The 20,166-nt window shown below is 59.2% G+C and overlaps 1 protein-coding gene and 1 non-coding gene across 3 annotated transcripts; both read left to right on the forward strand.

Annotated features, from left to right (window-relative positions):
• Positions 1 to 6,446: 6,446 nt before the first annotated feature.
• Positions 6,447 to 16,274, forward strand: LOC117651714 (Na(+)/H(+) exchange regulatory cofactor NHE-RF1). Of its 2 annotated transcripts, XM_034395989.1 has the most exons (4): positions 6,447 to 6,598; positions 6,683 to 7,365; positions 13,426 to 13,506; positions 14,786 to 16,274. In XM_034395989.1, exons 2-4 carry the CDS (start codon positions 6,907 to 6,909, stop codon positions 14,963 to 14,965), a joined length of 720 nt encoding a protein of 239 aa, XP_034251880.1. In that variant the 5' UTR covers positions 6,447 to 6,598; positions 6,683 to 6,906; the 3' UTR covers positions 14,966 to 16,274. The 2 variants fall into 2 exon arrangements, with proteins under 2 accessions (XP_034251880.1, XP_034251879.1); XM_034395988.1 differs by having other exon boundaries at positions 6,521 to 7,365.
• A 782-nt stretch (positions 16,275 to 17,056) lies between these two features.
• Trnae-cuc lies at positions 17,057 to 17,128 on the forward strand. The gene has a single exon. It is a non-coding gene; the product is annotated as a tRNA-Glu (tRNA).
• The last annotated feature ends 3,038 nt before the right edge of the window (positions 17,129 to 20,166 follow it).

The raw sequence follows: 20,166 nt of genomic DNA on the forward strand, positions 1-20,166 counted from the left end.
CACGGGAAGCAGTCAAGTGGCGGAGACTTTGATCACGCTTTTAAAAAAAAATAAGCAGCAACTCAGCACGTGTTGTGCTTTTCTCCCTTGGGTTCAAATAAAAATATAGTGAAAAATCTTCGTCAGAGGACAAGGTTTTCCTTTAGGCCGCGTCGCTCCAACTACAGCCCACTGATCTGAAATTTTCGGAATCATTTTTCTTCAATTCTTTATTGACTTTTCTTCTCCAATGAAACATAGAAGTTCCGGACCTCAGCCTCAAGCTTCGTCTAGCCGGCACCGAAAAAGAAGGAAAATATTCTCTAGGCGCGTACGACTCACTACGCTTTATCGGTCACGAGGAATCGAACCTGTGACCCCACAGTCCAAAGGCTGGCGCCTTGACCACTACGCTACCAGGAACGCATATATAAGCTGGCTCCACTTGATGAGGTATAGAGCAAGTCAATTAAGCTTCTCCGCAAATTGCTGTCATTACCGCCATGGGAGGAACTATTGTGGGTTGCCGAGGAAAATATTGGTTGAGAGGGACGAAGGTTACAGATTGGAATCCAAGTGGTGATCGACTTGTGTCGATCGACGGCTTGCAATCAGATGCATTGAAGATTAATTTTGGCACTTGCCCCGTCCCCGCGAAAGTCAACAGGAGGCCTTGTTGCCGAAGAAAGGCTGCAACATCAATTATCCCTTTCTCGTGTGCCATTTAGTTGCAGATAAACGTGGGCTGGTGGAGCCCTATTCACAAACCCGTCCTTTGAAAATCTTCATCTTTTGGTTCTGATATCTGAGCGGGTGGGGTTGTTGTTTCTCGGAGTGCACTGAGGGAAAGGTCATAAAATGGTAAGCTCAGTCGAACTATACTTGTCACGCAACGTATCAGAGAGAGAAATCTCGCTGACTCTGCGGTGTTTATTTTGCGCGTACAATAATTCGGGATGACCCCGGCGGCTCTACGACGCGGTTCTGATACCTTCTGAAGAGACGGAAGCAATTGGGGAGAGCGAAAGGGGGCAGAGCAGGCAGAGCAGGCGCAGCAACCGGACAACGTGGTCACTCTGTCTCTCTCGCACCCAAGGGGGTTCAGTGTAGGTGCGAGAGAGACAGAGCGACGAAACGCCGTGTCGAGACAGCAGGGGTACTCCTCGTGGTGCCCGGCCTGTGTCCATGTCAAGGCCAGCGCGGCAGGGACAGCTCTTTCGCCGTTCCGTCTCTCTCGCACTCGCGCGGCGCCGCGGAGGGTCCGCGGGGGTGCGAGAGAGACAGGCGCCGTTCGGAGCCGCTCTGGCGCTCGGCTCGGCACGGCCCGGGTGCATCACGTCGTGTCCCCGTGGCTCTTCGAGCTCTTCGACTTCCCCGGCGCCGGCTTGTCAGAACCAAGAGCCGCGTCCGCGCCGCGACCCGCCTCTCGCGGACGCCATGCCCGGGGCCGCCGCCGTGCCCCGCCACCCGAACCCGAATCCGAATCCGCGAAGCGCGGGCGGCCGCGCGCTGCAACGCCTCGACGCTGTCTCTCTCGCACCCCTGGGACGCGCCCCGTGAGTGCGACAGAGATAAGGGCCGTGCCGTGTGGAATCAGCCTGCTGGCCCACTCGATAGTAGCGGGCCCGCCAAAGCGCGAACTGTTTCGCGGTGCCCCGGGCCGCTTGGCTATTTTCGGCAGTGACGCCACTGTCACTCTGTCATTCATTCGCAACGGGCGGGCCGCGCGGCCCCGCGGGGTGACGCGGTGACGCGGTGACGCGTTCGCGGACGCCCAAAGCGGACGGTTCACAGAAGACTACCGGCGTCGCCGGCCAAAACTCTAGACGCGTTTTGAGCTCCAGAGACGCTAAGCAGGACTCGAACCGAGCGTGTGACCCCCACCAATGGATTGCTCGTTCCAAGAACAGTCCATTGTGGAGTCACACGTGCGGTTCGGAGTCCCATTTAGCGACTCTGGAGTCAAAACGCGTCGAGGGTTTCGGCTACAGTGCGTTTGGACGCACGACCCGAAAGTATTTATTTTGGCGTCGATGACACTTTCCCGCCCACACCCCTTTTCTTTTGAGCCAGTCATCGCAGTGGCATCACCGGTCAGCAATACCCCGGCGAGTGGCCAGCCGCGTTTCAGGGGTGCCCGCCCAGGCGCAGCACAGTGGGCCAGAAGACCGGCAAGGCGGCCAAAATTCCGGACGCGTTTTGAGCTCCAGAGTCGCTGAATGGGACTCGAACCGAGCGTGTGACCCCACCAATGGATTGCTCTCCGGACGAGGAATCCATTGGTGGGGTCAGACGTTCGTCTCGAGTCCTGTTTAGCGACTCTGGAGCTCAAAACGCGTTCAGAGTTTTGGCCGCCGGTTTCCGATCCACCGAGCGCAGCCCTTGGCGAAGGGAGACGCGCAGCGAGCGCCACATTTTTACATAACGCCTCGCACGAGCGCCTGCGCTGATAGTGGGCTTCCCCCTTACTCGCGAATGCGTTCCTTTTATTTGGTTCGCTCATTATCGATCAGAGCGTGGAGCGTGGATCTCGCCGGCAAGTCGCCCCTTTTTTTGCGCAAAGCTTTCCGTTCGGGCTTCCATGACGTTCTCTCGGATTCCGCCGGGAGGACTGAGCGCGCGGGAAGGTCTAAGTGCTCGTAAAATCGATGACTGGTTTTCGTCGAATCCGCTGAGGTGATTTTGGACAGTGCCTGTCTCTCTTTGCACGCCTACGGGCCTACGGCACGCCGCACGAGTGCGAGAGGGACAGAGCGACAAGGCCGCTGGTCCGGGGGCGTGGCGGCATGGTGGCGGCACGGTGGCGGTGCGGCCCCACGCCCGTGACGTGGGCGGCACGCGCCCCGCCGAGCTCCCCGTCAGCCGGCCGTCAGCCCCCGCCCCTCGCCCTCGCCCTCGCCGTCAACGGTGTGGCCGGTCAGACCGCGGCGACGCGCGTCCCCCTCCCCCTCCGCCCGGCGCCACCAGAGCGCCACCCTCCGCGCCGTCCGCGGGCCACGCGCTAGCCACGTGGCGGACGCATGGCGGCGCGGCCGCTTGTCCGCTTCCGGTCGCTAATATCACCTCCGTGCTCCCGATTCCGAAAGCACCTCGTCGCCCTGTCTCCCTCGCACCCCTACGGGACGCCCCGTGAGCGCACAGTGGGCCAGAAGACCGCCAAAATTCTAGACGCGTTTTGAGCTCCAGAGTCGCTAAATGGGACTCGAACCGAGCGTGTGACCCCACCAATGGATTCCTCGTTCGAAGAGCAATCCATTGATGGGGTCACACGTTCGGTTCGAGGAGCCTACTGCTCGTCTGTTTCTCCTCTCGCTCGCACCCGAGCTGCCCGAGCTGCCCGAGCTGCCCGAGCTAGTCGGCGCGGACGGGAGCTGCCGCGGCATGCCTGTGACTTGGTGACCCGCCCTTGGTTTGGTCACGCCTGCCAACACTGCCACCGTTGTTTTGACGAGGACTATCACTGTGTTGTTTGCAAACAATAATTGCTCGTCGGGTGGCCCGTTTCAAGACAGTGAAGCGTGCATCGAACCCACGTAGTATCAAGTCCACATGCAGCCATGCAGCCACGGCTTGCCCGCGCTTTCCGATACTTTGCGACTCTGCCGCACAGTGTGCCGGAAGAGCGGCGGAGGCGGTCAAAACACCGGACGCGTTTTGAGCTCCAGAGTCGCTGAATGGGACTCCAACCGAACGTGTGACCCCACCAATGGATTGCTCTCCGAACGAGGAATCCATTGGTGGGGTCACACGTTCGGTTCGAGTTCCATTTAGCGACTCTGGAGCTCAAAACGCGTCTGGAGTTTTGGCCGCCGGCGCCGGCCTTCTGGTCCACTGCGGGCCGGCCTTCTTGACAGCCCGAAACGAGTGTATGGACGGGCGGGGGTGAATCGAATCGGCCTTTTACTCGCCGTCGAGCGAAGAACGGCTTGGCAGTGGCCCTGCGCGCCCTGCCTTGCGCCCTGCAGGGCATGCCCTGCGGTCAAACTCCTATCAGAGCTTAGCAGCAGCGGCATCGTTTTTCCCTTTCCCCTCTTTTTTCTGTTTCCAGGGAAAAGTCCACGCGGGCTGCGACCTTTGCCACGGCTCTAGAACGCGACGCGAGGCGACTCGAAATCTCGAAATCGGACGCGAGGGTTGTTCGGTTCGGAAGCACTCATTATACCAGCAAAGGTAACGAGAATGAATCGGCAGTGTACAATCAGGGGCTTCGAGCGTCTTTTTTCTCTTATCCCTTTTTTTGTTGCAACGCTTGGAGAGCGAGTTATCAAGGAGCTTGCCCAGCAAATGACCAATTAATCTCATCGACGTTGCTAATTGACAAGCATATTTTTCAACTTTTCCACCGCTTGCCGCGAGCAACGTCTAGAATTTGAAGCACCTCCACCGATCTTCTGGCCCACCGTGCACGGCGAGCCGCTCACGGGCGTGTTCCCGAATTTCGCCTAATTTCGGCCGGTGTACGCGGCGGCGCGCGGTGGCGGGGAAAGGAAAATGTGACCGGGCGCGACCACGTGCCGCGGTGCCGGGCGTGCCGTTCTGGCCATTCTCTCTGATCTTGACATCGGGTCGGCTTCGCTGCTTCGGTCGGCTTGCCGGGGAATGTAGGCCAAGCGCGGAGCACAGTGGGCCAGAAGACCGGTGGAGGCGGCCAAAACTCTGGACGCGTTTTGAGCTCCAGAGTCGCTAAATGGGACTCGAACCGAACGTGTGACCCCACCAATGGATTGCTCTCTGAACGAGGAATCCATTGGTGGGGTCATACGTTCGGTTCGAGTCCCATTCAGCGACTCTGGAGCTCAAAACGCGTCTAGAGTTTTGGCCGCCTCCACCGGCTTCTGGCCCACTGTGCGGCGCGGCCCAGAGGCGCGGACTTGGCGCGGACTAGGCCCGTCGCCGCCGCGTCGTCCCCACACACTGAAAGCTCCAAGGTGAGAGAGAAATGAAGCCACCCCCAGAAACAAATTCTCGCCGCCGTTGCGCGGTGAGAATCGAAACTCTCTCGTCTTCGGCGCCATGAAGTAACGACAATGTTTCCCCCCGTCATTAAGTGTGGTAGAAAAATCATGCCAAAATTTGAAGAGGGTTTTGACTATCACCGCACGAAGGGGAAAGAAATTCCTCACCAAAGTTGGTCAGCACTCTCTCCCTTCAATTTTCAGTGCACTGCGTGGTGCATTTCCTTTCGCGAATCCGCGGAGAAAGTAGTGTCGCGCGAAAGGCGCGCGGTCCGGCCGGCCGGCCGGGCGGAAAATTTCCACGAGGGAGGCGACAGCAGACTGAGAGTCGCTTTCGTCGCTCTGTCTCTCTCGCACCCGTACGCGACCCCCCGTGAGTGCGAGAGAGACAGAGCGACGACTCTGCCGGGTGACATGGCGTAATTGGGAAGCGCGGCGCTGGCGGCGCAGCCAAGGCGGTTCCGTATCGGGTTCGGCCGGGTTCGGCGAGAACGTGGAATCAGCTCCGGGTTTATCGGGTTGAGGAATTTGGTACAGTGTACGTGGCATCGCCCTGCTCCGCGTCGTTTGGCGAGGTTTCGCGTGCCCGCAGCCCGCCCCCGTAAGCCCGCAGGGGTGCGAGAGAGACAGAGCGACCAAACGATCCTTCCGGACGGCGCGGAGCCACCCATCGGGCCGCCGCGGTGGATGGGTGGCCTACCCTCCCGGCGGACGAGGCGGAGACCGGTCTGTCTGTCTGTCTGTCTGTCTGTCTGTCTGTCTGTCTGTCTGTCTGCCCGTCTGCTTGTCTGAGGTGTCCGAAAATGATAAGACTAATCTCGAGTGTGCAGTCACAAAATTTAATAAGAGCTTTACTTCGTCCCAAAGATTTTGGGCCACATAGGTAATACATAAGCGTTTCAAATTTCGCGTGCATCACTCCTCTGTCGATGAAAAGACTAAAGATTTCACCTGCAACGAGACTTGGTCTCTTTTTCGTCGGAATTTCTCTCGTGAAGCGACGACGCGCGAAGAGACCCAGTCTGCCTTGTCCTAATCTAAATAGATGCCGCACGGTTAGAGCCCCATTTAGCGACTCTGGAGCTCAAAACGCGTCTAGAGTTTTGGCCGCCTCCACCGGTCTTCTGGCCCACTGTGCCTCGGTCCGGCCGGCCCGGACCGCTGTGGTGACCACTGCAAGGACACCGAAGGGCTGCCGGAAGAGAGGCTCCATTTCCTCGCACTGTACGGGACTTGACCTCCGCGCACCTTGACAGTAGGTCGGGCCAAATCAGCGACGCGGCTGTGGAGGCGAGTGCGGTGTAGGGCCGTATTGGTGCGTCCTGCCGTGCTGCCTCCACTGCAAGCGGGCGGGCCGAGTACCTGTCCTGTACCGGCCGTGTCCATGCCAGCCTACCGGCCTTGGCGGCCTGCCCTGCCACTCGCAGTGGCGCGGCGGGCTGTCTGGCAGCCGCTCCGCGCGCCGCTCCAAACCGACCAAGGTTCCGCGCGCCTCGCTTCGGCTCGCCTTCGGCCACCTTCGGCTGCGTTCGGCTGCAGTCTCGGCGTGGCGCGGCGTGGCGTTCGGGTTCGGGTCGGCAGCCGAGACGGGAGAGTTTGTTCCGTCCGCGCCGCCCGCCCGTCGGGTACCCGAAGTACCCGCCCGCGTCCCCGTGTGTTGTGTTGTGAGTTGGCCATCCTGTTTGTGGGTACCACACATCGGCCCCAGTACCCAGTTTGTGTCATGTGATGCGTCTCTGACCCCACAGGCGTTACCTACCTGGGCTCCGCGTCGCTTTGCGTATCGTTCGCGCCATGTTGTGCTGCCCGATTGGCGGCTAGGTGCAAACACAGCAGCGTTTCTTCGCCACCAGCGTCGCGGTCGCGGCAGACGTCCCGCGCGCGAGCAGGCCTCCGAGTGCCTCGTCCCCGTGTGTCGTGAGTGTGTGGTGCGCAGTGCAGTGCCGACGACAGCGTCAACCGGACCCCCAGGATGTCGCTGACGGACTCGGACGCCCCCAACGGGCACAACGGCATGGACTCGGACTCGGGCGCCTTCGCCCCGCGGCTGTGCCATATCGTCAAGTGGGCGCACTTCGACGGCTACGGCTTCAACCTGCACGCCGAGAAGGGCAAGCCCGGCCAGATCATCGGCAAGGTGGACGAGGGCTCCCCCGCCGAGGCGGCCGGCCTCCGGGAGGGCGACCGCATCGTCGAGGTGAACGGCGTCAACATCGCCAACGAGAACCACAAGCAGGTGGTGCAGCGCATCAAGGCGGTGGACGACGAGACCAAGCTGCTGGTGGTGGACGCGGAGGCGGACAAGTACCTGAAGGCCCACGACATAGTGATCAAAAGTAACCTCCCCAGTGTGGTGCACCTCAAGACCCCGCCCTCGCCCGCAGGGACGCCGGCGCCAGCCTCGCCCAACGTCAACGACGTCAACGGCCAGGTGAGCTGGATAGGTGGAGTGAGGTTAGGTGGCCGGGCCGCCTGCTGCCAGCAGCCACAGGTCCTGCCAGCGAGGAGCCTGTTGCTCATGCCTGGCTTGAGTGCTGCCGAGGATCGAGTGTCAGCAGACGGTGTCGTTTACCTGTCTTTAGTCGTTGTTTTGCCTGTCTGGACCTGTGGCAAAGTGTTGCTGTCGTGGTGCGGTGTGAGATTTTCCAACGGTTTATATGGGACCTGAAGTGGAACGGCTGTTTACATTTTCCTAGCAGGTTCTTCATTGACGTCTGATGTGAGCGACAAGCAGCTGAAGTAAATTCTGATGTGTCCTGGGGAAAAGTGTATGGGGTCTGTGTTGACGAGTGTGGCAGTACTGCATTCGCAAAGCCCCTTGCAACTTTTTCCAGGCTCGCTAGTTTCATTGTCGTAAAAGCCTCCTACATTTTCAGATCTATGATGATTATTACGATGATTTACGTTCATTTATGACTCAGTTCTAAACACCAAGTTCCAACTGTGATTGCAATCACACTGCTATCTGATTTATCATGTGAAAATTACGGGATCTTAATTTGAAGTCTGGAAGCACCATGTTCCTTTGTTTATCTAATTTTCATACCGTTAAAGTAGTTTGCGCTTGTGGGAATGAACTGATGCATAATCTCTCTTGATATGGCCTGATGAGATAGAGGAGCCATAGTTTTCCACCACTTGAACTGTTTTTGTTTGCCGCACACAGCCATATGATGAGTCCTGTCAATCTGGGACAGGTGGACAGGCAATCTTCCCAAGAGGACAACAAACCGGGTCACTTATCTTTACTGTCGACTTATCAAAGCGTCCTTCCACCGTTCGCTTTCCCTTCCAAATCCACAGTCTGCCCAGCTCTGGAGACACCCAGTTTAGTCCAGAATAGTGTTGATATGGCACCCTGTGTTCACAAGCCTGTGACAACTGTTCTGTTAGCCGTTTTTTAAATTTTTTTTTCACCCACGATCGCCTACCAGGTGACATTCCTTGTCGCGGGTGACTGGGTTCAAATCCTCTCAGCGCCATTTTTGGAGGAGCAAACATAAACTTGGACTTAAACTTTGACTTCAACCAGTCTTGTCCTTGACCAGCGAGTCCCTGGTTATCGGTGTCCCGGTACGGGACCCTTTCATTTTCCTGAAGATTCACATCCACTGTCGCCAACTTAAAATGTAACATTTTCGCCCTTTTTTGACTTTGGAAATTGACTACAGAATGAATATGAATGGGTTTTTTTATCATCATATTTGTGAAATGTTATTTGTGCTGTTTTTTTAATAATTCATTTGATGGAATTGTGATTTTAGTTTTAAAAAACAACGGGCTAACAACGTTGTGGGAACACTGTAGACGACGTATGAGAAACTGCACAACCATCTCTCTGTGCAGGAAAATCATCCTGCAAAGAGGCGGGAACATGCAAAAAACGCTATTCGCAGGAAAGCAAAGATCTGTCGAGAATAGCGAAAGATCTGTCACGACTAGGTTAGGTTAGGTTAGAATTGTTTGCAACCCATTAGATAGTTTTCAAGATTTGTACTTGCGAATATCATTTAGTGCCCACGACACCTCATCGCAGGAAACAAATTAACCAACCACGCGCCCTACGCGCAGCTCCCTTTTCGTGCGAATCGTCCCATCGAGATGAGAATCTGAGTCTAAATCTTTTTACCAGGAATAAAAAATTTAAACTGTTCGCCCGGAAGGGCCCTAACGCTCCTCCACCAGTCTTCGACTGCAACTAGTTTTATTTTGTTGGATGGTTAGAGAGGGGTAAAGGAGAGGGGAAAGGGGGGGGGGGCGTAACTTGTACTTGTTTGCGCCGGCGGTGGAGGACAATATGCGCCTGGCGTGCGTGTGTGTGTGTGTGCGTGCATGCGTGCTTGTGGGTGATTCATGTGGGGGCTGCCTCCGCGAGGCACGCCACCACGGCCAGGCACGCGCGTGCACGGCGGTCACGGCGACGACGGGGCCGTGTCCGGGACTCCGGACGCAGCACCGGCAGCACGCGCACGACGGCCACGACGGCCACGACGGCGTGGGATGGGAAAGGACGCGACTCCCCTGCGCGCATGTCGCACGAATGTGTGCGCCTGTGTGAGTGAGTGAGTGTGTGTGTGTGTGCGTGATAACGACACACGCGGCCCCGCGGCGGTCACCGCTGACGGGGATTCGAACCCGCGGACAGCCAGCCAGGCAGTCAGCCGGCCACGACGTCGAGGTCGTGTTCGTGCAGTGTGGCGCCCGAAGCTCGAGCCGGGCGTTTGTCCTGCGGTTAGGGCGCTCGCGTTTGACAGGGTCACGTGACCGGACGGACCGGACCTAGACCACGGCGGCACGGCGGCACGGCGGCACGGCGCGGAGGCGGCTTTTTGACAGCTCGCTTCCGGCACATCGCTTAGGCACGCCCCCTCCCCCCGGCCTCGTCGTCCTCGCGTCGGTGAGTGAGAGGCTGTGCTGCCGCTGACTCTGCAGTTAAACGGGGGGAAAAATTACGTCAGTTGAATGGAAGCTGGTGGGGGCGGCGCGGGGCGCCTCTGGAAGTACATGGAGTACCGTGGTACAGTACAGTACGCTACACTGGCATGGCTGCATTAGCGCGCCCGGCACGGCGCGGCACGGCACGGTACAGCACTGTGGCCAATTTGTAGGAATCTAGCGGCGGTGTGTGCTGGTTGTGGAGCGCGCTGTTGCGTCGGACTGTTTTTACGAGTTGCAGGAAAGGGCAATGGATGGTTGGTTGCAGTGCGATGGGCCCGACGGGGCGTTCGGTATTCGGCCGAACTTTCGACACGATATCGTCGAACGAGTTTAGTGTGTAAACCCTCTCACTCCACTTCCCCTCTATTTTTCTCGCGTTGGTTCCACTGCTGCGTGCACAGTGGGCCAGACCCAACGCAGTTTAGCGACTGTTTTTTTTTTTTAAAAAAGAACAAAAACGTTCTATTTTTAATTTAGTCCTTGTGGTCCGCTGCTGGAGTGTGGGCTTCCCCGTGTCTGCACGCCTTGGGGGACCCCCACCCCCCGTGAGTCAGATCGCGAGTCGTCCCGATGGCGTGATGACGTCATGGCGCGAAATAAGGCGGATGCGTTTTGCGGCGGCACTGTGAAAGAAGGCGGTACAGCCGCAGATAATCGGGAAGAACAAACTGGCGCTTTTATTGGTGGAGTTATCGGGACGAACTGCCCCATTTGTTGTTAGGAAATTGTGTTTTTTTTTTTTTTGAGTCAGTGTAGTGGTGGGCCTTTCTCTCTGGAGCCGCGAAGGGCAGCCGAACTGCTCCCGGCCAGCGACCAGTCGGCCAGCAGACTGATTCCGAGAGTCGTTTTCGTCGCTCTGCCTCTCTCGCACTCATGAGGCGTCCCGTATCGGTGGGAGAGAGACAGAGCGACGAAAACGACTCTCGGACTGAGTGTGCAGCCCGTCGGCCTTCCAGTGGGAATCTGATTGTGTGCCGGCATAGGCATACCCACAGCCCCACTGACCCTCCTTCCCTGCATGCGTGGCCGCCTGGCCGTGCGTTCCAGCCTCGGCGAGGCTCCAGCCGCTCCAGCCTGCTCCAGCCGAGCGGTTCCGCACGGCGTTATTCCGTCGCTGTCTCTCTCGCACCCGCGCCAGCCCGCCAGCCCCGTGGGAGCGTTGCCGCGCCTCATCGCGGCTCGGCTGCCTGGCTCTGGCTTGTCGGCGCACAGTGTGCCAGGCGGTCAAAATCCCGGACGCGTTTTGAGCTCCAGAGTCGCTAATTGGGGCTCGAACCGAACGTGTGACCCCGCCAATGGGTTGCTCTCCGGACGAGGAATCCATTGGTGGGGTCACACGTTCGGTTCGAGTCCTGCTTAGCGACTCTGGAGCTCAAAACGCGTCAGGGATTTTGGCCGCCTGCGCCAGTCTGCCGGCGCACTGTGCGATGGATGAGATGCCATGTAACGGAGCTGGCCGTCCCGTCCCATCCCCGCGTACGAAACCTGCTTCGGCCTTGTTGGTTGCGAGGGCGTCCAGGGACCTGCTGCGCCGTGCTGCTCGCTGCCGATGAGTCGTTCTGTCTCTCTCGCACCCGTGGGACGTTTGGCAGGGGTGCGAGAGAGACAGGCGGCCAATAATGATGAAACAATATTGGCGGCGGCTCGGCGAGGCTCGGCCAGGCTCGGCGATGCGTGCAACGCAGGAAGGGCCTTGGGCATCCCGCCGGGCTGGCGGCTGGCGCGGCTGCAGACTGAGAGTCGTTTTCGTCGCTCTGTCTCTCTCGCACTCTTGGGGCGTCGCGTGTGGGTGCGAGAGAGACAGAACGGCCACTCTGAAGCGGCCTGCTGGCGGCCTGGAAATGCTGGCACGGCTTGGCCGGGCTTGGCGTGGAGGCGCACCCTCGCCGTCGTCTGCCGCGAGCGTCGTCGCTCTGTCTCGCTCGCACTCAGGGGGCGACCCGCGCGGGTGCGAGAGAGACAGAGCGACGAGCCGCTCCAGTGGCGGGGCCCGGGGCCGTCGCGGGCGCGCCGCGCACGCTTCCTCGGTTTCTGCAGCAATTTGCAGTGGCGCGTCGTCCCGCTTCCTCGAGGCGTGCTGGCTGCCCTGGCTGGCTGCTGGCGAATGTGTGGAGCAGCGCGGTCTCCACCGGTCTTCTGGCCCACTGTGCGGCTTGGCCGCGAACAACGCGGGCACGCCGCCGTCCGTGTGTCAACGGCAATCCCGCCCCGCCCCGCCCCGCCCCGCCCCGCCCCGCCCCGCCCCGCCCGCCGATCGAGCCCTGTGACGAAACGCGTTTTGGGGAGACGGAAGAAAGAGCCGGTTTTCCCGACGCGATCCCTCGCTCGCTCTCGCCCGGCCGTTCGATCAGGAGGCGGTAATAATAAAAGCTCCTGGAGGTAAAGAAGGATGCGCGCCTGGACGTCCTGGACGCGGCGAGGCTCCGCGGTGACGTCACTGCCACCCGCGTGACCGCGAGCCGAGCGCGCCGCGCGTCGCGGCCGTAAAAACGAGTACCCGGAGGAAAATGATGCAGAGTAAATTAAAAACACGCCGCGATGCACTGCGGCGTCTGAAACTGTCCCTTTCCACGATTGCCGTGCGTACCGCGTAATCGCTATGCCGCTAATCGCGGGCGTTGTCTGCGCACGCCCGTGCGCGCCGCGTGTTTGTCTGCCGTCTCCCTCGCACTCGCGGGGCGTGCCGTTAGGGTGCGAGAGAGACGGAGCGACTTTCCGGCCGCGTGCACGTCGTGGGGCTTATCAGCACCCGCGGCCATATAACTACGCGAAGAGCCGGGCGGGCTGCACTGCGCCGCGGTTCCAAAGCGTCGCTCTGTCTCCGTCGCACTCACGGGCTGTCCGGCGGGGTGCGAGAGAGACGCCCACGCCTCGCAACGGCCGGCCTGGGCGCGGCGGCGCGGCGCGGAATTTGATAAGGCTGCGGCGGTGGCGACAAGTTCAGTCGGAAAGCACCACCTGCACCGCCGGGATGGCGGAACCTGGCCGACCTGGCCGCCCCGACGACGTGCCGAACACCGCGGAGGTAAAAATATCGCGCGCGCCTGGAATTCGGCTGGCCCACTGTGCGGGCCTTGCCTGGCCTTGCCGCGCCAAGCTGCGCTGCAGGTGTCGCGTGGCGGCGTTTCCGTTTTAGAAAGCGGCGTGCGCGTGCGGAGGGGAGGGGAGGGGGGGGGGGGCGCACGCCGGGAGCCGCGCGCTGCGTGCGTGTTTTGGAAATTTGATCGAGTCCACGGCGGCGGTGGCGACGGCGACGGACTTGTCGGCTGGCCCGTGGCCTCGGCGGTGCGGCGGCGCGGCGGCAGAGGACCGCGACGGCGAGGTGCTGGCCGTGCTGGCGTCCAGGCTGCGTCCCCAGGCAACGCGTTGTCATGCTTTCTGCCGCCGCTGCAGTGGCGTGCCCTCCATCCTCCATCCGCGTGTGTGGGGCCCACACTGTGGCCCACACTGTGGGCGCGGCCGTCATGAAGCTAATTTGGATTTCGGTGGGAGGCTGGCGGCGCCCTCAACAGTGTGGCCGTGCTAACGCGAACACGTGCTCTCTCTGTTGCAGGCCGACACCCCTTCCAGCGGACGCAAGAACAGCCTGAGGAGTTCGCAGTCGAGCCCCGAGCCCGAGCAGCAGGGATCACAGGTGGGTGTGGCTGGAGTAGAGCCCCAGTGGCGGATCCAGGAGCGTCCTTTTGGCGAGGAGGTGGAACGTGTTGCACAGTGGGCCAGAATAGTACTGGTGGTGGCGGCCAAACTCCCGAACGCGTTTTGAGCTCCAGAGTCGCTAAATGGGACTCGAACCGAGCGTGTGACCCCACCAATGGATTGCTCTCCGAACGAGGAATCCATTGGTGGGGTCACACGGTCGGTTCGAGCCCTGTTTAGCGACTCTGGAGCTCAAAACGCGTCTAGTTCGTGGTGGTCCCGCTCGGCAGAACCCCTGCGGTCGAGAGGCTGGGCATCCCTGCGAGGCGGCCCTGCGTGGCGGGACTGCCTACCCTGCCGACCGCAGGCGCTCTGCCACTCGGTCAGAGGTCCACGTCGTCCCCGCCCGTCTCGCCTGTAGCGTCCAGGCCGCTTGCGATCCCTGATTTGGCGCGTAGCTCTGCTGGAACGGATCAGATTTTTTTTCCTTTTTGTTTTTGTTGCTTGTTCGTCCACGCGGTGTGGCGAATGGCATGCAGGCCTGCGTCAGCTCTGCTCGTTCATCCTTGGAGACAACGAGGCGTGGTGGCGGTGCCGGGCTGTCAACTGCACTGCGAAAAAAAATTTGCTATCCTTGTCGGAAACGAACAATTCGTCCCTTTTTTTTTTTTAAGACCGCAGTTGGATTTATTTTTCTGAAAAGTTGGCTGTACCGTAATGAGAGAGAGAATCCAGTTTCGGAAACAAGCAATTGACTTTTGTCATGGAACTATTTGACCGCTCACATTACGTACCCGAAACATGAGGCAAGCGACTTTTAGCAGAAAGGATCACCCCTCGCCCGTAAAAATCAGTGCCTTTTTTTTGCGACCGGCTGCTTATCTGCGTGGCTGCGTGGCGCGGGGAAGTCCATTGGAATGACTCGTTGTTGCCTTGGCTGCCGCGTGGCTTGCTGCTGCTACACTGCTACTGCTGCGGCGGCGGCGGCCGGAACTGGCGAGCCGAGCGCCGAGCGTCGCGACGCGCACGCGGCAGCGAATCGTCAGCGCGCGCGGCTTTTCCTGAGAAATACGAACAAGGTGTTGCGTGCGCTTCGCCTGCTTCGCCTCGTGCCTGGCAGCCTCAGCCTGGCGCAGCCTGGCCGCGGACCTTGCGGCTGCGGAATGCTTATTGGAGGCCCACCCCCCCTCCCGGCCTGCACAGTGGGCCAGAGACTGAAGTTGAAACAAGCCCTTGGTGTCGTGCAGATTGCTGACGTGCTTCTTGGCGTGTTGCAGGGCGACAGTGGGCACAGCAGTGCCAACGGGACCCTGGAGAGGAAGAACAACACCCTGAACCTCAACATGACGGCCGCGGAGTTCCGCGCCCAGCTCGCCTCGCGCAGGACCACCAAGAACGAGGTGAAGAAGGACTCGATCGACTTCAAGCAGAAGTCCGACATCATCCAGAAGCTCTGAGCCGCGGGCCGCGCAAGCCCTGCGCTGTCTGGTGTCTTGCTGCGTCTGGCTGCGTGGCTCTGGACATGACATAGCGTCTGCCCCCGGCCTGCTCTGCTCAGTGCGCGCAGTGCGCTCAGCCCCGAACTGCTCACAGTATTACCCGTCTGCATTTTCGCACCATTGTTACCTTGTTGACTGAGGCGTTCGCTCTGAGCGACCCCCAGTTTGTTCTTACATCACCGAGGGAAGAAGTATCAGTCACATTGTAGCGCCTGTCGAGTGTTAGTCTTTTCTTTGCATGGCTCATTTTCCTAGTTGGTAAGCGAAGCTATTTTTATGTCGCCTAAAAGTATTGACGTTAAAAACTTGTGGCGATTGGTGAATGCCTTGTTGGCATTGTGGCGGAATGACTCTGTTTGTTAGTTAGTCTCATGCGCATCGTTTGTGCAGAAATTTTGTGCATGTGTGGAAACCTCATCAAGCAGCATTTATTTGTCTGCGTTTGAAAAGAAGCGGAGAAAGGATATCTGTGTATAGGTTACTCCAACTTCCATTAATCATTCATGTTTACGTTTTATTTTAGATACATATTCTTGTGTTTGTTTAAAATAGTTCACAGAAAAAGTATTCTTCTGTTCTCGAGTCAGTATTGCGTACTATGTTAATTTGGTGATTGTCGATAGATTACCCACTTCATCCATTGTACATCACATGATATTTGATGTAACCAGAAACATCACGGTTTTCTGCAGATGTGCTCAACAGCTGCCGCACTATGAAGCTAGGACTGAGGTGCGGGTTAGCACATAAGTGCCAAACCATATTAGTTTTTAAGACTGTTTGTAAATAGACCTTCCATATGGGTTCATTAGAATGGTAATTGGATTATAACAACTCTTCATTTTCTCTTGTTCCCTAGCTTTGCTTGGAGATGCTTAGTGCACATTCCAGTTTTTCTTTGTGATAAATTGTTGCTAAGTTAGCTCATTGCTTGAAGAGAAGCACCTTACTTAATTGTGTTAGAGCGTCTCATTCTCAATTGTCTTGGGTTTTTACTAATACTTCCCAAAGTAAGATTTACTTTTGACTTCTGTTTTTTGTAGTCTGCACCTGTCCAGTTATGCCAACTGCATTATAAATGGTAAACCAAATACTAAAATTTTGGGATTTAAAAAAATGGTTAAAATTTGTTGTTTGTTGTATTAAGTTTTCCCAGTTGTGCATGTTTGTGTGAATTTTTTTTTAGCTTTGTCCTTTTTGTTACATGTGCCTTATCAAGGCAGCATCTAGAGAATTACTCAAATAAACTGTTTGTTTTACTGGGTTACTTTTTTTTTCTGGGAATGCAATATGTTTCTACCAACCCTGTCCTATGTTCATAAAAAAAGATGACCAAGTGGCTTGAATGAACTACCTCACACTTAATGTCAATGGGGATCAACAAAACATGCATTCATGCATACAAGATGTACTTGCACACCACGAGTCTCACTAATTTTTAATGGAGGTTAATCAGTCCACTCGGAATCGCCTCACTGCCAGCAGACTGATTCCGAGAGTCGTTTTCGTCGCTCTGTCTCCCTCGCACCTACAGGGGACGGCCCCGTGAGTGCGACAGAGACAGAGCGACGAGAACGACTCTCGGAATGAGTCTGCAGCTCCTCACGTGCAGTGATTAGCGAGGGGCACGCCTACTTTTCGGGCTTGTCGTTCCTTGACACGGGGCTGCGGCCGTCTCTCTCGCACCCGCAGGGCCCATAGGGAAGGCCCACGAGTGCGAGAGAGACAGAGCGTCTTGTCTCACCCCACCGACCTTGCGCTGCGGTCGAGCGAGTCACCGGTGTCACCGTCACCGCGAGCCGTGTGCATACACTGCAACGAGAGAGACAGACGCGGCTCGCCGAATGGGTCCGAATGCTTGTGTTGTGTTTGAACCTCCCGCGCCAGAGCACCGCGATGGCTGTGCTGAAGCGACGAGTGGCGCCCTCTCTCGGTCGGCTGCGGGACTACAGTGCGGCCGCAGTTCGCGCTGCCGCCGCGAGGTGCCGCCACTGTCGCGAGCTTCGGCAGCGCAACTCCTTGGCGGCGCGCTGCTTCTCCCTCCAATCATCCGATATGGTCTAGTGGCTAGGATACCTGGCTCTCACCCAGGAGGCTCGGGTTCGATTCCCGGTATCGGAACTTTTTATCCCTCGCTCATTCTTCGTTCGGAGAGCAATCCATTGGTGGGGTCACACGTTCGATTCGAGTCCCATTTAGCGACTCTGGAGCTCAAAACGCGTCTCGAGTGCTGTGTAGAAACCGCCTGCTGTGCGCTGGAGCCACGCTGGGGCTTCCCCGTGGTTGGCCATCCCCCCGGTAGGTGGCGCCTTCCCCACGCGGCGGCGGCGCGACGCGCTGCGCAGTTTCCCGGAAGTGCGCCGCCCTACAGTGTGCCGGCCGCTCGCGCTTTGGGGTTAGGGGGCTCTTCGGACGGCAAGCACGGCCGCTTCCCGTTGCTCGCTTCCGAAAATACGGTTCCGCCGGTTGTTGCAATGCTTCATTTGGAATAAAAAGAGCGAAATCGATCTAGTTTAATGCTTAAGTCTGGTTTCTCCCCGGCGCGGGCCAGAGCGAGAGAGAGGGGTGGGGGGCGCTCGGCGAGGTCATTGAATGACGCAGGAAGCGGATGGGAGGGGCGTGGTCGGAGGGGCGGAACAGGGCGGAAGCGGTCCACAGGGAAGCAGAGATGAGTGTGGGGGTGGGGCGGCCCGGGCTGGGGGTGGGGTGGGGGAGGGGGTCGAAAAGGGAAAGACTTTCAAGGGCAAACACTGGCAAGGGACGGACGGACGCCGCGCCATTCGCTCCAAATTCCCTCACAAAAGGAGTCGTAACCGCCGCCTCTATAGCCTTCGCCTGCAACGCTTTATCTCACTCAAAACAAAGCCAAAAATTTCTAACAAGACTCCCGCGGCTTCTGTAATTTGATTTGATAACATGTTTACAATTTGCAAGATCATTGCGGCCCAGCAGTCGGTTGATTTTTTTTTCACGAAATTTTTGGAAATTCTCCTCTGTTTTTAGTGGTCCAAAATCTGACTGTGAATCGGGGCGTCCCTGCCTTCTCGCGCCGAGCTGGCGAAGATGATTTGGCGCGAAACAACGCCATTGGTGGCGCTGCGGACGGCGAAAGGCGGAAGCTGGCAGCGGGAGTGGGCGTGGTGGGGGGTCTGGAGCGGAGGGTGCTATGCTGCTGCGGCGTAGCCGCTGGAGCCTCCAGCGTGGAGGTCAAGGTGAGTGACGTCCCGGCCGTCCGGGGGGTGGGGGTAGTTGGCGTCACCTGGGCTAGAACCAAGGATAGGCCATGCGTCACCGACAACGTCGCCTTTTTCGTCCTTATCGCGCTGCCGCCTTGATCGATGCGATCGTCCTGGAGGACATGAAGGACAGCAGGAAAGTGGAATTTCCCATCTTGCGGAGGGCCTGCACTGCCCCCCCTCCCTTGTTGCGCGCCCCATTCGGCGACTTGACCTTCACCTGCGTCCTCTGCTGGATGGGGGGGGGGCGCTGCGGGTGAGAAAACCCATTCAGCGCAAGTTGGGCCCCTTTGACCCCCACCCCCGCCCACACCCCAGCCCCCACCCCGGGCGGGCGCGGCGCGACGGAGTTTGGCATCCACGGCTCCCTTTCCCGAAACTACCATCGGCCTCTGGGCGGGGCGGGGGGGGGGCGGGGCGGGGCCTTGCCGGGCCTGTTGGCTTTGCTGTGGAGCGGATTACCAGGGCGGGGCGCGGCGGCACGGCGGCCTTGATGACGTCACGGTGACGACAGCGCCTCGCATGCGCCCCGCAGCCCCGCAGCCCCCCGATCGGCACGGTGGCCAAGGACACCGTCGGCGTGATGCGCAGTACCGCGGTGGCGGCGGCCCGGCGGCCCGGCGGGGCGGGGGTGCGGTGCGGCCGGGCGCAACTGTGGCGCGGCGGTCACGGCCAGGGCCGTCATGGCCTCGACGTCCTCCACTCCACGGCCTCCATGACCTCCCTCCACGACCTCAATGGCCTCCACGGCCTCCATGATCTCCCTCCACGACCTGCATGGCCTCCAAGGCCTGCATGGTCCCTATGGTCTCCATGACCTCCATGACATCCATGGTCTCCACGGCCTTCACGCTGCCGAGGGCTGCGCTGTTCGTCTTGTTTGCCAACCCCTGACGCGGTCCTGGCGCTGCCTCCGGTTCCAGGCGTGCTGGTATTTACTTGACCTTGAACTCGCTCGCCCCCACCCCCACCCCCACCCCTGCCTCGGCGCTTCCGCCGTGCTTCCGCCTCACCTTGCCCCTCCCCTCCCCCTCCCCCAAGTCGCCCACCGCCTCGCCCGCCCCGCCCCCCGCCCCGCCCACCCCGCCCGCCTCGCCCCAGGCCGATGGATCCAGCGGGAAGGCGGCCGGGACACGTCCTTCAGGATGAGAAGGTCGCGGACTCCAATACCGTTGCGCCCTCTGTCACTTCCGGCGCCGAATAACGGGAAGTACGACGTGAAGCACCCGGAAGCAACCCCCGCCGGGCCACGTGTTGCCTTTGCAAGGCCGCTTTGGCGCGCCGCAGCGAGGATTACCCCGAGCAGCGCGTCGTTCGCCGTTCCTGGAAGCATAAAATGTTTCTCCGGACCCACCCCACCCCCTCGGTCCCTGGGCAGCCTTGGCAAAGGCAGTGACTGCGCCGTCCGTGCGCTTCCACGAACTTGCGCCATGGTGGGGGCCGCTCGGTGTGTTTCAGAGTGTTCCACACTGTTTCAGCGCCAGCGCGCGCCAAAGCAGGCCGAGCTCCCCGTCGGCAAGGACGACAAGTTGGGCGGCACGCACGCCGCACGCTACACACTCGCCGCCGGCCCCAACGGCCCACACAAGGGCGTATCTGCCGCGCGCCCTCCACGACCAACTACAGTGTGTGTGCCAAAGAAGAGGGCTCATGCTCGCTCGGGCTTGCGAGAGAGAGAGAGAGCGTTGGTTACGCTGCTCTGTCCGGCGTCCGCGCCCAGATGCAGCAGCAGCAAAGGCCTTCCCTTAATCCTTGTCAACCTCGGATGACGTCATCCTTTGTCGCCCCTCCCCGCCTCCCGGACGGGGCATTCCGTGTGACAGAGCGACATCCCGCCCTCAAGCCGCCCCCCTGCGCCTACGGCAGTCCGCTCCTCTCCCTCTAGCGCGGAAACGAGTGAAAAAGGTTTGACCTAGAGCTGAC

Source organism: Thrips palmi, unplaced genomic scaffold, assembly GCF_012932325.1.
Source record: "Thrips palmi isolate BJ-2018 unplaced genomic scaffold, TpBJ-2018v1 HiC_scaffold_6, whole genome shotgun sequence".
NCBI classification, from domain to species: domain Eukaryota; kingdom Metazoa; phylum Arthropoda; class Insecta; order Thysanoptera; family Thripidae; genus Thrips; species Thrips palmi.

Excerpts from the sequence above, each read along its gene's own strand:
- LOC117651714 (XM_034395989.1), top strand. The coding sequence starts at position 6,907 with ATGTCGCTGACGGACTCGGACGCCCCCAACGGGCACAACGGCATGGAC. Across the intron at positions 7,366-13,425 it reads TCAACGACGTCAACGGCCAG|GCCGACACCCCTTCCAGCGG; the intron begins GTGAGCTGGATA and ends TCTCTGTTGCAG. Across the intron at positions 13,507-14,785 it reads CCGAGCAGCAGGGATCACAG|GGCGACAGTGGGCACAGCAG; the intron begins GTGGGTGTGGCT and ends GGCGTGTTGCAG.